The sequence below is a fragment of the Lepus europaeus genome, chromosome 15, assembly GCF_033115175.1.
Source record: "Lepus europaeus isolate LE1 chromosome 15, mLepTim1.pri, whole genome shotgun sequence".
In the NCBI taxonomy this organism is placed as follows: Eukaryota; Metazoa; Chordata; class Mammalia; order Lagomorpha; family Leporidae; genus Lepus; species Lepus europaeus.
In genome coordinates, this window is record NC_084841.1 from 92,878,638 (window position 1) to 92,894,939 (window position 16,302).

At 56.9% G+C, this 16,302-nt stretch overlaps 1 protein-coding gene across 1 annotated transcript; it reads right to left on the reverse strand.

Annotated features, from left to right (window-relative positions):
• Positions 1-823: 823 nt before the first annotated feature.
• On the reverse strand, positions 824-16,256 carry BHMT2 (betaine--homocysteine S-methyltransferase 2). The gene is made up of 8 exons (XM_062212514.1): positions 16,154-16,256; positions 11,408-11,540; positions 9,843-9,934; positions 9,036-9,227; positions 7,607-7,754; positions 6,913-7,095; positions 6,463-6,691; positions 824-1,632 (listed from the first exon to the last, which is right to left on the reverse strand). Exons 1-8 carry the CDS (start codon positions 16,184-16,186, stop codon positions 1,551-1,553), a joined length of 1,092 nt encoding a protein of 363 aa, XP_062068498.1. The 5' UTR covers positions 16,187-16,256; the 3' UTR covers positions 824-1,550.
• Positions 16,257-16,302: the final 46 nt, after the last annotated feature.

Sequence of the window (16,302 nt, forward strand, 5' to 3'; positions counted from 1 at the left end):
TATCTGGCCCAATAGGGAGAGGTTGTGGGTGAACACATGGAATAAGCTTCCCAGAGTGAGAGCAGTCCTAGCAAGGAAATATGATCGTGAGGTGTGACTTCCCCCCAAAGCTGCAAATGGAGGCTGGCGGCCCTGCTGCAGGTGGCATGGGCTACATGCGGGGGTGCTCCGCCCTCCATCAGCGCCTGACTTGACCGACCCCTGGGACTCCCACCAGGGCAGGCAGTGCATGGTGGGAGCACGGCTGGGATTCCAGTGCCCTGGGTTACAGCAACGGCTTCCTGAGATGGAGAGGTGATGCTAAACCCCTGTAGCTCGGCCACGGATACACCTGCACTTGGAGAGTGGCTGGGACGTGGGTTCCAGGGCCAGACCACGTATGTTCTAATCCACACCACTAAACATGCGGTGGCCTCTGGAAAGTCACTTAGCCTCACTACATGGCTGTTTCTTAGCCTGTGAACCACTGTGTTGGAGACACCGTCTCTGGGCTGGTGCTGTGGTGTAGGGGTTGGAGCTGCCTGTGATGCCCGCATCTCACATGGGTACCAGTTCCTGTCCCAGCTACTCCACTTCCGATCTAGCTCCTTGCTAATGGCCTGGGAGAAGCAGTGGAAGATGCCTCAAATGCTGGGGCCCCTGCACCCATGTAGGAGACCTGGAAGAAGCTTCTGGCTTTGGCCTGGCCTAGCCCTGGTCATTGCAATCTTACCTATTATCTGTATTACATATAATGTGGCTTAATAATGAGAGAAGTACAGGGACCTAATGAGTAATATTAATATAAAGAATGCCATGGAATTTAAAACAGTTTGAAGCAGTGTAACAAGTGCACTATTTGTATCTTTATTAATTGTCGCTCATTCTTACATTGTTGTGGATAACAGACACAGGGACAGAGGAGGACAGAAGAGAAAGCCAAGAAAGGATTCGGGCAGGGCAGGTGGGATCTGGCTTTAAGGTCTTCTTTCTCCTTTTGCTGTTGTAAATAATCAGCGCCCCTCATCTGTGAGTGAACATCTGTGATTACACCGAGCACAGTGCTAAGGAAGGAAAGGTACAAGCGTCCGAGGTGGCCCTGTTCCGGCAGAGCTCCTGGTGTGGCCATCTGTGGTCACAAAGATGCAGTTCTAGGATGCTGAGACCTAACACCCGTGAGTGCAGGCCTCCTTCGGGAAGGATCGCTTTGGAGGGTGGTCCCACACGTCAGTCCTCCTGCCCGAGCCTCTTGCCCGAGCCAGGGGCGCAGGTGCCCCGACAGAGCAGACGCGGCAGGGTCGTGTGCTGATTTCTGGTCTCGGTTCATTTCTAAGTGATGTCGGATTACGACGTCAGATTCACCCTCCAACATAAGTGCGGCTGTGTGCGTGGCAATCTCAAACAGTGCAGGGCTGCATTCAGGGACCATGGGCTGGCACAGGGTGGGACAGGGTCCCTTGGCAGCCACACAGGGCCCAGGCGCTGGCTGGGGGGTGGGGCTGCAGGCAGAGAGGAGCGGGGCAGTGGGGCCGAGGGTGGCTTCTTCCTGCTCTGCTGTCGCTGTCCCCTCCTTAGGCGTCCGGCTTGGACAGAGAGGGACAGAAGGGCCTGCCCGAGGCTGGCTGCAGGTTCTCCCAGTACTCCCGCCTGGCCCTGCGTTTTTGGCACAAACAGGTAATGGGTTAGATGCCCCTTGCCTATTTTGTAAGTCCATTTTGTCGTAGATGAGGTACCTCAAACAACTGGTACAAAATGGAATTAAAAGGTAAGTTGATTTTAGTGCAAAAAAAATTGAAATCCATGCACAGGAAAGCTATTGAAAGCAGCTCACGGAAAGTACATATAACGAAAAAACTATGCAGGCATTTCCAAGATCTTTGCATCAAAACCCACCCTCTCCCTCCCTCTCTTCCTGCTCTCTTGGTAGGGAAAGCAGGGAAAGGGGGAGAGAGTGAGGGAATGAGCACTCCCAGCCACTGGTTCCCTTCCCAAATGCCTGCAGCAGCCCGGGGGCTGAGGAAGCCAGGAGCTCCACACTCAGTTCAGTCTCCCTGGTGGGCAGCAGAGAGCCAAGTGCTTGAGCCGGCAACACTGCCTCTCAGGGTCCCTGTTAGCAGGAAGCTGGAGCCAGCTGTCAAACCCAGGTACCCAGTGTAGACATGGCACACTAACTGCTAGGCTGGGTGCCTGCCCCAGCTTATCGTCCCGCTTGCATTTCCATGAACAGTTTGAAGTACTCTAGTGTGTACACATGAACTTAAGAGCTACACGTACACCTGAAGGCTTCATCGATGATCAGGCCAAATTAGAACTTTGGTTTCAAGATAGAGAAAAGCCGCATGCACAGCCATTGGTGCAAAGGGTCTTTCCCACGTCTCTGTGCTCGCAGCAATCATGAGGTGTCACGCCACCTCTCGGGAACAAGGCAGTGTGCTCCGCTTTTACACGTCTTTATGAATGACTTTATTCTGAAATGTCCGGCAGAAACCTCCGGCCTCAATATTTTAATGGAATGAGAAGTACAGGAAGGCAGTTTTTAATGCAGCAAGACCAAGTGCAGTTCGTCAAAAAGCAACAAAGAACAGAACATAAATTCCTTTGTCAGCGTTTGGTTCTTGTGTTACGACAGAGTAGGAGCACCCTGGTGACAGACCTCTGTGTTAAATGCTCGTCAGAGTTTTCCCCACTTTACTTACAAAACGGTGAACAAATCAATATCTGGAAATGGTGAAATACTAGAAACCTGAGGCTGACACAGGCTTCGTTGTAATCATGAATCCCCACGAGTGTCAGCAGTGCTGAGAGTTTGGGGTAAAAGGAATGTCTTGCTTTAGTGGACAGAATAATGTCTTAACTTCAATGGCTCATGAAGAATGGCCCCAGAGGATGACAATTAAAATAAGCCATTTCTCACTTAGTTAAGCTGTTTTAATCGCCACCAAAGTTTGTTTTCCTCACTAATGATATGTAGATTTAGTATTTTCTAAGTACATTACCCATAAAATACATTTTCTCTAACGATAAGTACCCAAATCTCCCAGAAGAGAGGTTTAGTTAAATGATATATTCCTTGCTTCTACAATCTAAATAATTTTACAACAGGGAAGTTGTTCCAATTTGAAAAGGAAGTCTGCTTCACATCCCACTGAAATGAATAAAAAGGTACAACATGGACTGAGCATTCAACAACCCTGGTCAGACAGGGAGAGAGAGCAGCAGGTGAGACTGCTTCCTAGAATATGGGAGGGGATGGTACTGAACTGACGGTGTCTGTCAATCATCTGCCCATTGTCTATCTATCAATCTATGTTGCTATCATCTGTATTACCATCTATGTATCTATCAATCTACAATCTATGTTTCTGGCATCTATTTATCATCCACCTCTCTATCGTTTGTGTCTCTCATCTGTCATCTACCTGTGTCACCTATCATCTATGCATCTACAAATCTATCAATTATGTATTAACACCTATGTATCATCTATATTTCTATCATCTGTGTGTCAATCAGTCTATAAATTATGGATCGTCTGTCTGTATCTCTCTATCATCTATGTATGTGTCTATCAATCATCCATCCATCCATCCATCCATCCATCCATGGGGTGGGCTATCAGACACACAGAACCAGAACTCAGGGAGCCACAAGAAAAATGTCTTCAATAAGGAAACGATTGACTTCAGTGTATGTGCTGCCAAAGCGAGCACAATGGTTGAGTAACAGATAGTACAGTCTGGAAGTTGTAAGACCTTAGAAAGGTGAAGGCCTGCAACTTTTCTTTCAACAATGAAAAAGGACTATAACTTGGCATTGCTGGAAACCAGAGGTGCAAAGAAAGCAGGTTCAAGCAGGAAGCAAGTTGAAGACATGAATTCAGACAGCAGATTAAACCCGAGAGGATCCATTTGACCTTGATGCTTTGGTATCGCCTGACCAGGGGCTCCAGCTATGTGAAACTCAGTTCTTTCTCTTTCCCATGGTCCCAGGCACACCACCTTGTTCTGCAGTGAATGCTCCAAAAGCCATGTGCACAACAGGGTATCCCATGGGAAGTTTTATGCAGAAGCCAAGATGTGAATGTCAGGGCTGTGGACGCTTCCATGCCTGGTGGCTCACCGGAGCCCACCCCGGGAAATCTGCTTTGGTGCTGAGCAGGGGTGTGCAGCAGGATCAGGCCACATTCTGGGGTTTTTGTGAACAACAGGGGGAGATGCTTGGAGCCCGAAGAGAATAGCAAAGCCCACCTGCAGGTGTCCAGGATCAGGGCCAGAGACTCACCGGGAAGAGTGAAAGTGGCACCTCCAGGTACACCTGCTGTGTAGGGGGAGCAGCAGCCAGAGAAAACCCCCTGGGGCTGGAGAGCCCAGAGCAGAGCCCGGCACTCAGAGACCTGCGGGCACAGGGAGGCCGCCTCCCTCTTCCATGCCCTTGCTGACTCGGGCAGTGAGGCGGTCAGAGACCTGCTTAGCAAGCCCAAAGAAGGAGAGGAGGCTCACACCGGCTCTCTGGGGGCCCTGGCTGGACAGCGGGAGAAGCATGCTCAGAACCTGTTCTGAGTTGTGACTTTTCCGTAGATCTCACCCTGTTAGCCCCAGAACGGAGACTGCGAAGGCAAATGACTGGGGGAGACCTGCGCTGCCCACAGGACCAGGGAGGCGGGGCTGGGGTCCCCACCGAGCAGCTCCACAGGGACAGTGGACACCCTGGGGCTCTGCTGACTACAGCAGTCACTGCAGCTGTTACCTACAGACACGGCTTGGGAGACCTAACTACAGCTGCAGAGGAGAACACGCCGGTTCTGAGACGTGGTGGTGGGACAGAGAGAAGTGGACAGGTCCAGAAGAGATGGGAGGCGGGGAGAGATGGAGAGAAGCAGAGGACATCGCTTCTTGTTCTACACGGTGGAGTCCGCGGTCCAGTCCTGCCTCACAGTGACAGATTAGGAAAGAGCTAGACCTCGAAAACACGGGCGACAGAAGAAATGGAGACACCCTGAATCTGAACTGGCAAAAGCAGATTTGAGGGGAGCGGGGGCAGGTGGCGTGATCTGGGTTCCTCAGTGTTCGCGAAGGGTCGTCAGTGATCTCCACTGACAGCAGGTGGACCTCAAGGCACAAGTGACACACACGGACCTCTGTGCCACAGTCTTAAAGCTTGCCTGCCCCGAAGTCCCACACCGAGCCCTATCCCCTCTGTGATGGCAGGGCCTGTGGGGCAGGGGAGGGGGGTGTGCTAAGGTCACACAGGTAGATCCTCGTGAAGAGATTGGTGCCCTCTCTTTAAAACAAATTCACTCACTCATTCACTCATTCATTCATTTGAAAGGCACAGAGAGGGAGCGACAGAGACAGAGAGATCTTCCATCCAAGACTCAGCTCCGAAGGGAAGGGCTGCAACAGGAAGGGCTGGGCCAGACTAAAGCCAGGGTCTTCCCTGTGGGTGGGAGGGGCCCAAGCTCTTGAGCTGTCACCAGCTGCCTCCCCGATGCATTAGCAGGGAGCTGCATCAGAAACAGTAACTGGGTCTTGAACTGGCGCTCTGATATGAGACTTGGGAGTCACAAGCAACAGTATAATCCCTTGTGGCACCATGCAGACCCCTTGTACCCTTTTAAAAGGGACTCAGAGGGGCCAGAGCTATGGCGCAGCAGGTTAAACTGCTGCCTACCGAGCCAGCATCCTACATGGGCAACAGTTCTCCACTCCCAATCCAGCTCTCTGCTATGGCCTGGGAAAGCAGAGAAGATGGCCCAAATGCTTGGACTCCTGTACCCATGTGGGAGACCTGGAAGAAGCTCCTGGCTCCTGGCTTTGGTCTGGCTCAGCCCTGGCTGTTGTGGCCACCTGGGGGAGTGAAACCAGTGGATGGAAGACCTCTCTTTCTGCCTCTCCCTCTGGGTAACTCTGCCTTTTGGATTTGTTAAAGAAGGAAGCGACCCCAGATTGCTGGCCTGTGCCACCACTGGGGACCCAGCAAGAATGCGCCTTCTGTGAGCGTCCAGGAGTTCACGCGCTGTGGAGCTGCACTGCTGTCCCGTGTGGGGGTGGGGTGGTGTTGTACAGGGGGAGGTCAAGCTTATCTTCCATTTGGACACGTCTATGCTTTCTGAACTGTCATTACTATGCATATGCGCAATAGGTATAAAGAGATTTAAGGAAAATATAAAAATGTGAATTTTCAGTTTGCCGTTGGGCTCTGATCCAGGGTTTGGTGTGCAGGTCCAGCTCCGAACCCGCCCCTCCCACCAACCCTGCCCCGCCCAAGCCCCTCCCACCCACCCCGCCCACCCGCAGCCCTCTCCCCGGGCGCATGCTTGCTCACCACGCACAGATCCAGGGTTTGGTGTGCCTGTCCAATTCCGAACCCACCCCACCCACCACCCCACCCACCACCCCTGCCCTGCCGAAGCCACGCCCCCGCCGAAGCCACGCCCCTGCCCAAGCCACGCCCCCCGCAGCCCTCTCCCCAGCACACGCTCACCGCGCTCGGATCCAGGGTTTGGTGTGCATGTCCAGGCCGCTGCCCCAGCTGCCATGCTTTTCCGATGCCGGGGGCAAGAAGCCCCTCTCTGGCGCCAGCTCCTCGGCGATGGCCCTGATGTGGTAGGGCTCGAAGCCGCAGCAGCCGCCGATGTAGCGGACGCCCAGGTTGTAGGCCTCCCGCGCGTACTTGTGGATGTCCCATCTGGTGGCCACCCTGGGCTCCAGGCCTGCAAGGAGCAGTGTGCACTGTGAGCACGGTCCACAGGTGCTCTGCTGGGCTCCCCCACTACCCGCCGATGACGAATTAGAGTTTTCAGAGAGCTGGCTCTGGTGGCCACACGTGGCTCCTGCCTCGGGCCGTCTCCCACAAAGACCCTGCACCGTGGCCTGTGATGACCACAGAACTCCGTCACAGGAAACCCGAGGCCCCGTGCGCACTGCAGCTTACCGAAGGGGTACTCGGGCAGGTCCACAAAGCCTCCTTTGCCGCAGTCTGGCGTGTGGAACCCCAGGGCCTGCACCATGAGGTGGGCCCGCAGCCCCGCGGCACGGAGCCCTTCCTTCATGAGTTTCATGGTCTCCAGGCTGGTCCAGGGCCCAAAGCGGCAGTTCACCCCCACGATGTCAGCCCCTGCGAGCAAACAGACCTCTGACCTTCCGTTGCTTAGTCATTTGTTTGCTATTTTTTTCTTAAGATTTATTTAGTTATTTGAAAGGCAGATCTTCCATCTGCTGGTTCACTCCCCCAAATAGCCATAGCAGGCTGGTCTGGGCCAGGTCGAAGCCAGGAGCCTGGAACTGCATCTGAGTCTCCCAGGTGGGTGCAGGGGTCCAAGCACTTGGGCCATCTTTGCGGCTTTCCCAGGTGCATTAGTAGGGAGCTGGATCGGAAGTGGAGCAGCCGGGACTCAAACCAGTGGCCATATGGGATGCTGGCATTTCAGGTTATGGCTTAATCCACTGAGCCCCAGCCCCAGCCCCAGCCCTTGCTGCTGCTGCTTTTAAAACTAGTTACAGTGTAGCTTGGCCATTAGTTCTCCCCTCCACCTCCCTAGATCTATAGTTGGTTCCTGCAAAGGACTCCCACAGTAGGCAGGCACCCGGGTTGAGTGTCACGTGGCCACAGGAAGTGTGCGAGTTACCTGCCTGCACCAGGCGCACGGCGCACTCGCCAGGGCTGACGCCGTGCATGTCCCCCTCCGGCCCGATGCACATGGTCACCGCCACTGGCTTCCCGGCTGCCCGGAGGACGTGCACAGCCCACACGGCTTCTTCGACGTGCTCGAAGTACTACAGGAGAAAGAACACACTGCAGGAGGGTCGTCGGAATGACCCACGTGCAGCCGGGGCTGAGCCCCGCTGGGGAAGCCGCCTCTGTCCCACGGACAGGGAAGGGATGCCTCCGAGTCGTGTGTCCATCCTTCCCCCCATGACAGGAGATTTTCACGAGGGATCGTGAATTCAGAGAGATGACAACTTTTGTCAAAAACAGAAATCAGAGATGTTTAGGGTAATCGAGAATCTATTTAGAAGGAATGACAATTTTACTGATACGCTTCAGCCTCATTGTTTCCCACGCTGGGTGACCTCTGCAGAGAAGAGTCGTTTGTCTTTCTGTGTGCTGGACACTCCCGGCTGCCTCACGCTCAGCTTGTGCCCGGGTGGGAGGGGCAGGCACGGAGCAGTGGAGGCCCTGTGTTTGCTTTGCCAGCTGTGGACAGGGTGCCTTGCGTGGGCGTTTGTGTCCTTTGCAGGGTCCCGCCTCGGAATCCCCTCAAGGCCACCAGGGAGAGTCGGCAGATATCAGTGTGTCTCTCCTCTGGGCACAGGACGGCACAGAGCAGACGCCGCCAGGGCGTATGCCCTGCAGGCTGTCCTGGGCCCCCAGAGGACGCGGGGCAACACAGGCTAGATGCTGCTTCCTTCTTCAGGGTAAAATGTTATACATTTAATTATCTGAAAGGCAGAGAGCGAGCAAGCTCCCCCACCCGCTGGCTCACTCCCCAGATGCCTGTGACAGCCAGGGCTGGACGTCCCTTGGAGCCGCAGCTACAGATGAGAGCTGGTTGAGGGCTTGGCCCAGGCAGCAGGGACAGCGCTGAGCAATGGGGCACAGGACTTCTGTTTGGGGCTGGAGAGGAGAGGACGTTCCCCCTTCCTGTCTCTTTGTTCTGGAGCTGTCCACATTTGAGCAAATAACCAAGGCCGGCGGGGCAGGGAAGGACACTTCTCGCTATCCAGTGCTGCTGCAGGCCATGGAAGTCTGCACAGCCCCCCTCCTGGGCTCTGCTCCCTCATGGCCTCCTGCTCCCTGGGTCACTGTCCCTCTCCTCTCACCCTAGGGGGGCAGGGCCCCCAGAAGTGGCTGCTGCAGCCACCCAGGGCTTAGGAAACCAGAGCTCCCCGCTGCCCAGGTCTGTCCTTTGGCCTCACAGAGGACCTGGTGTACAATGGCCTTGACCGCCCAAATGGAGGAACTAGGGCCTAGGGCAGGCCGCTGCCCAGTGCCCGCTGGAGACTAGGCACGGGTACTGGTCAAAACCGGCTCCATCTGCCCTCCACAAGGCTTACCTCTGCAATCAAGAAGTCCACGTTCTTCCTGGCAAACACCTCTATCTGTAGTTGAAAAAGCTTCTTGATTCTAGCTTCGTCCTTGTGCTGTCTGTACACTGTGGTCTGGCAGATGCCCCCCGCCACCAGAGCGTCACCTTGGCTGGCCACCTCCCTGGCGAGGTCGCAGGCAGTGGCGTTGACGGCTTCCCACTGCGGGTGGAGGGCGAGGCTGGCGTTTGAATGCATGGTGCGATAAGTGCCAAGGGCTCAACAGGGAGTCAGGGCGGCACGAGGGGGTAGCAACTGCGCTGAAACCTCAGGGCGAGGAGCGGCAGGGCCGGTGTCCTCCTGGTTCCATCACCGCACTCTCCCCAGTGGGTGTCCAGCCCTGTGGATTCGGCCTCCCATGCCTGACCGTGAGCCTCTAGCAGAGAGAATGCCCTGCACCAAGTGCGCGGGCTACAACCACGGGACACGGCACGCACTCACCGGGTTGAGTGAAGCTACGGCATCGACAGGGACACACGCTGCCCCCCTCACCTCGCCTGCCCGAGGAGCTGCAGCCCTGCCATCACCTCACTTTGCAGACAGAGAAGCAGAGCCCACGGCAGCCGAACGACTCACACAGTCTTGTGGAGATGCAGACAGGGCCGGGGCGGGGCGGGGTGGGGAGGATGAGGAGGCCCAGAGCACCCTCTGTGTGTCCCCTCTCCACGAGGCAGCACCCAGGGAGGTGGTGCGCTCCCCGTGGCCTTGTCCTGCGGGGCAAGGGATCGGGGTTTTCTGACTGTGTATAACGGGGCGCGGGGACACCCGGTCAGTCACCTTGCTTTCCATGGTTTCCTCACTGGCAGAGAAGGTGAACGTCTGCATGACGTCGGCCCCGGCTCTCAGGAATTCCGTGTGCAGCTGGCGAACTTCGGGCCGGAGGTTTTCACATTGAGATGGAAAGGTCAGGGTCCCAGGGGCATGGGCTGTGGTGGCAGCCCCTCCGCCCTCCCGACCCAGAACCCAGGGAGGTTTCAGAGCAGGGCCGTGACATTCAGGCCAGGAGGAATGCAGGAGTGTTAGATACACGGGCACTTAGCGTGCATAGTGTCAAAGGTTGCATAAGAGTATGTAAGGTTCAGTAGGGGTATGTAGTGGTGTGTAAGGTTGTGTAGGGGTGTGCAGGGGTGTCTAAGCTGCATAGGGGTGGTAGGGATGCATAGGAGTATGTAGAGGTGTGTAGGGGTGCATAGGGGTATATAGAGGAACACAGGGGGTGTGTATGGGCACATAGGGGTGTGTAGGGATGCATAGTGATGTGTAGCGATACATAGGGGTTTGCAGGAATGTGTAGGGGTATGCTGGGGTGTGTAGAGGTGTATTGGGGGTGTTTAGGGATGCATACGGTTGTGTAGGGATGGGTAGGGATGTGTAGGAGTATCTAAGGTTTGCTAGGGGTGTGTTGTGGTGTGTAAGCTTGTATAGAAATGTCCAGGTGTGGGTACAACTTTGTAGGGATGTGTAAGGTTGTGTAGGGGTGTGTAAGGGTACATAGGGGTGTGTATGAGTGCAAAGGAGTACATAGGAGTGTGTAGGGGTGTGCAGGGAAGTATATGGGTATGTAAGGTTGTGTAGGGGTGCATAGGGGTGTGTAGGGTTGCATAGGGGTATGTAGGGGTACATAGGAGTGTGTAGAGGTGCACAGGGCTGTGTAGGGGTATGCAGGGGTATATAGTGGTAGGTAGGGTTATGTAGGGGTGCATAGGGGTGTGTAGGGTGTATAGGAGTGTGTAGGGTTACATAGTGGTATGTAGGGCTGTGTAGGGGTGCATGGGGCTGTGCGGGGAAGAGCAGAGGCAGGATCTGCCTGTCTGACCCCAGGCATTTGGGCATTGAGTCGGGGTGAGCTCCCCTGGCAGTGTGGACGCTGCCTTGGACATTCAATGTTGGCTGAAGTAGCAGGGGACCAAGCACAGCAGACCAGTGGAGAACAGCAGTTCCCATCCTACAGGGCTAACCAGTCCCATCACCACCTGTCCCCCACTCTGGCCTCCCAGCAGGAGGATGGGGGCCTGGCTCTGCCTCTGCCCTTGCACCCCCAGCAGGGGCTCCCTGGCAGTGGGCCTGCAGAGTGGTGGTGACCAGTGAGCTGGTTCTGGGGCCTGCAGGTGACAGTGCGGCCATCACAAGGGGGCTGTGCCCATTCCTGGAGAGGCTGTCAGGGTGTGGACGTGCAGGTGAGTGTGTGTGTGTGTGTGCAGGGGTCGGGGGAGAGCGGCGCCAGCACCCCAGCCACTGTCCCTGCACCATGTACGACAGAGGAAGAGACCCTGTCATTTCTTGCTTTTGGCGCAGGTGTTGGGGAGCAGCAGGAGCTCAGGGCCCTGGGCCGGGGCACTGACCTGCGCTTGGGTGCTCTACCACGGCCTCGGGGGTCCAGAGCCCGACCTTCACGTAGCCCCGCTTCTCCAGTGTTATCAGGAAGCTGCCATCTCCCACGATGACCTCCCCGCTGTCCAGGCGCTCCAGGATGCCCTGAGGAGGAGGAGGGAGAAGCGTGGGGACATGCCCACCCTTTATCTCACGAGCGAGCCCTGATCTTAGGAGAGGCGGTGCTCTGTGTGGGGAGCTCCAGTTCTGACAACATCCTGACCAGCGGGGGGCGGCAAGACTGAGCCCGTGTCACTTCTTTAAAAAGATTATTTTGGCAGGTGCCGTGGCTCACTAGGCTAATCCTCAGCCTGCGGCGCCGGCACCCCGGGTTCTAGTCCTGGTTGGGGTGCCGGATTCTGTCCCGGTTGCCCCTCTTCCAGTCCAGCTCTCTGCTGTGGCCCAGGAAGGCAGTGGAGGATGGCCCAAGTGCTTGGGCCCTGCACCCCATGGGAGACCAGGAGAAGCACCTGGCTCCTGGCTTCCAATGGGCGCAGCGCGTCGGCTGCAGCGGCCATTTCAGGGGTGAACCAACGGAAAAGGAAGACCTTTCTCTCTGTCTCTCTCTCTCTCTCACTGTCTAACTCTGCCTGTCAAAAAAAAAAAAAAAGATTATTTTTAGTGATCTGAAAGGCAGAATGACATATACACCTGGTGGGGAGGGGGAGAGATCTTCCATGTGCTGGTTCACTCCCCAGATGGCTGCCTTGGCAGGGGCTGGACCAGGTCAAAGCCAGGATCCCAGAACTCCATCCTGGGCTCCCACATGAGTGCGGGAGCTCCAGCACTTGGGCCATCCTCTGCTGCCTTCCCAAGCGCATCAGCAGGGAGCTGGATAGGGAGCAGAGCCGCTGGGACTTGAGCTGGAAGCACGTTTTACTTCTTCAGCAATCCAGGCACCCGCTTTGTGAGCAAAGGGTTGTGATGACAGACTTCTCCAAATCACACCGAATCGGAGTGAAATCACAGTGATGGAGTGGGTTCCATGGGAGTGACTTGGTTTTTCAATGTGTTTGTGGCGACTCTTTAAGTGGCCTAACTTAAAAGGATTCTCTCATTTTCTACTACTGCATTTTGTGCGGGGAGAAAACACCCCTAACTTAAAGGCAAAAACAAGAACAGAAACCACTCACAGGCCCCCTATGCTGCCGGGAGCAGCCCCGTGACCCAGTGCTGCCCTGCGATGCTGATAGAAGTGGCCAAGGCTTCGGGAAAGGTTTTGTTTGCTGGCCCAGATGCCCACTCGCTCCCTCTGTCTCTCTTTTGGCATGGCAAGTCCGTGCTGGAGTATAGCCATGCCTCTACAGTGGGCCACTGGCAGCCCTGTGCTAAGTCTGGTGGTGCTGAGTGACATGGGTCCGTGACAGCATCCTGGAGTCACTGCAGCGGCCAGGGTGGCCACCTCTATGCCTTTCCTTGGGTGAGAAGAATACACTCTGTGTAGGTCTCGCAATCCTGCCTGCACCTGCCCGGCATCTTCCGACGCAGACCTCCCAAGAAGTCCACGTGTGAAGGCAGAAGTCGGTTTTTCTTCCACGTGTAGATGAGGAAACGGAGGGTCAGCAAGGTGCGACTTGCCAAGGCCGCAGAGCCGAGCGGACTTCAGATCTCCTGATTCCCCACTCACTTCCTGTTTGCCCCATCTACGAAGCCCACTGCGTGCGCCAGAGGCTGGGTGCGGAGCAGTGAGCCGAGGCCCACTGTTCCCCTGTCCTGTCTCCGACAGGCTCACCCCTCCCTTCCTGCAGGCCTGGGTCAGGTCACCTGTTCAGCGATGCTCCCATGGCGACCTTGACCCTGCGTGGATGGGCAGTGGCTGAAGACAGACCACTTTACTGCGAATCAGGGCCAGTTCATCTCCTGCCACAGCTGGGCACAGAGTCATGAGGGCAGCCATCAGGGAGAAAGGCCTGCAGGTGCCCTGTGCACCCGGCCTCTGTGTCCTGGGAAGCTCAGCTCTGGGATCCCAGGGGACACCAAGCAGGGTCCAGAGATGGACCATCGAGACGCAGGGACATGAGGGTAAGGCCAGGCCTCGCAACAGTGGTGGCTTTGCATGAAGGCCATCGGCTTTCCTCTTGCCCAGCAGTGTCGTGGTGCACAGTCCTGCCGTCTTTCAGCGAGCATGCCCGCGGCAGGGGCTGGCAGAGAAGTGTGTGCCACCCCGCATGCCCGCGGCAGGGGCTGGCAGAGAAGTGTGTGCCACCCCACTCTCTTTGGCATGTGTGAGGCTGGCTTAGCGTCGCAGCCCTGTTCTGTCCCAAAGGGCGAGCAAGCGAAGTGTGGTGACAGAGACTGCGAGTGGGGGCCCAGGCTGGGACGTCGCTCCCGTGACTCCCATGCCCACCCCAGGGGAGGACTTGCTGCTCTGTGCACGGCCCCGGGCCCCACCGTCACGGCATTGCCCTCGGAGCTGACTCTGAGAGACACCGGCTCTGTCTGTCCTAGGTCTGGCACCTGCTGTCTCTCCACTGCCCGCTCTGCACCCCACGTGACCGGCCCAGGGGTCAGCACGAGCTGCCCGGGACATCCTGACCACATTTTGGCCTTGTGACTTGATAAATGATTTCCTTCAGTCTTCTTCCAAGACGCTGGGGGCCCAGCAGGGCCAACAGGAGCAAGAGTGGAGTGCACTTGTCCTCAGCCTCCCTCCCGGACTAACAGAGACCAGAATGAAGGTGGACAGGCGCCAGTCTCCCACCTCCCAGGCAGCCCGAGGCAGCATTTGGGGGGAACCATCGCTCAGCCTCCGCCGAGTTCCCTGATTTCACCCCCCTGTGCAGCCCAGCCCTGTCTGCAGCCGTGTCTGGCTCTCCCGTGGGCCTGGCTCTCTCCTTGTGCACTGTTTAGGAAATGTCGCGGATGCTAGAAGTTTGGCCCTGAGGAGAAAAAGAAGAGCCACTCTTTATACTTGACTGCATCTTCCTGATGCCAACTAAACACAAGGCATTTGCACCTGTTATCTGGGTATTTGTCCAACGTCTTATTTTCTCAAAGACACAGAGAAACCCCCTCTGCTGGTTCATTCCACAGATGCCTGCAATGACCAGGACTGGGCTGGGGCTGAAGCCGGGAACTCCATCCAGGTCTCCCACGTGGGTGGCAGGGACCCACGTCCTTGAGCCGGCACCTGCTGCCTCTGAGTGTGCACTAGCAGGAAGCTGGGTGGTGAATACAGACACTCTGGTGTACAGCCTGGGCATCTTAACTGCTCGGCTAAATGCCCAACATTTTCAATCTGCCATTTCCCAATACAGCCATGTGCAAAATACTAAATGATCAACACCGTCACTCAGAGCGTCCCTGAGCCCTCTGCCCTGCGGCAGGCATCACGTCAACTCACCTGCGCACCACTAGGATCTGAAAACACCTCCGGGATGACTCAGGCAGGGCAGGAGGGTCAGACAGGCCCCCCATGTGTCCCATCCACTCCCCCCAGCGGGGACCCTGCCTTGCCTCTGACAGTGAGCCCTGGGTGGGCTTGCGTCCCCTGGAGTACCCTCATGCCCCCTCAGCCTGGGGGTGCCAGAAGGACTGGCCTTTGAATGAAAGAACTTATTGGAGGGGTGTTTGTGGCAAATGGATGGACTGTTAGAGCAAACCTGCTGGGGCCCGTGCTGTGGTGCAGCGGGTGAGCCGCCCCTACAACACTGGCATCCATTGTGGGCACCGGTTCAAGTCCTGGCTGCTCCTCTTCCCATCCAGCTCTCTGCTATGACCTGGGAAAGCAGTGGAAGATGTGCTTGGGCCCCTGCATGCATGTGGGAGACCTGGATGGAGCTCCAGGCTTGTGGAACGGAGCTCCGTTCTCCAGGCTGTGGCTGCAGGCCCAGCTGCAGCCATTGTGGCCACCCCTCAATCCCTCTGCCTTCCAAATAAATAAATAAATCTTATAAAAAGAAAGTACCCATCAGGAGCCAGGTGGAGTTAATCCCCAGCTGTCCTGGTGTTGTGATAGGAAAGGCCCAAGGGGACGAGACAGGGAGAGTCTGAAAATCTTTATAAAAAAGTGGACTGTAAAAACATGGCTTCACCCACGGTTGAGAGAGAGTCCGCCAGCAGGCAGCTCTGCACTTTTTATTAGCTGCTTCCCTCCATGCCCGCCGTTGGCTATAATCAGACAGTTCCCAACACGGTTTCCAAGCCTTATGCCTGACGGTACTCAGCTAACACCACCAGGTCCCCAAGGCGCGCGCGGCAGGGCCCCTTCCCCAGATCCATCGCCGCCAAGTGCTAACCGCGGCCTGGGAACCCGGGGGAGGGAGCTTCGGTGTTCAGAGCGCGCCTGTCCCTGGTGTCCCCACTGTCCCCGACAGCGATTGAGCAACTCAGAGGTGTGCGTCCCCGTGCCCTGGTAGCCCCGCTCACGCCCGCCCCCTGCCAAGGGGGCTCAGGTCCCCAGAGGTCCCCAGAGGTGCCCGCGGCGCGTTGAGGTGGTTCCCGGTTTCGTGGGGTCGCCGGGTCCCTTCCGTCGCACACGCGTCACAGAATGGGGTACGAGGCAGGGGAGAGGCCTCCCGGCCAGGTGTGAAACCTGGAGGGTCCCCGCGCCCGGCCCGCCGCGCTCGCAGCGTGAGGCTGGCTCCGACCAACCCTGGGGCCTCAGCCTCCGAGCCTTGGAAGCGGGGACAATCCCGATGGCGAGCGGAAGCCGGGGTGCAGAGCCGTCCAGGCCGCCGGGTCTGAACCTGGAGCCCGTGAGGGCAGGGGGGACTCACCTTGGCGGCCCGCGCGCCTCCGCCTGCCGCCATCGCGCTGCGCTCTGCGGGCGCAGGTCCTGGCACTTGGCAGCCCTCGAGCGCGCCCCGCCCCGGGGAGGGTCCGGCACCACCCCCTGGCTCCACGACCCAGGCTGCCCGGTCCGGAG

Bases quoted from the DNA above. Each gene is read 5' to 3' on its own strand.
- BHMT2 (XM_062212514.1), bottom strand. From the start codon at position 16,186: ATGGCGGCAGGCGGAGGCGCGCGGGCCGCCAAG. The intron at 9,228-9,842 runs GTGACTGACCGG...CTCCACCCGCAG, and splicing joins AGGAAACCATGGAAAGCAAG to TGGGAAGCCGTCAACGCCAC. The intron at 7,096-7,606 runs GTAACTCGCACA...GTTTGCTCGCAG, and splicing joins CGTGCGCCTGGTGCAGGCAG to GGGCTGACATCGTGGGGGTG.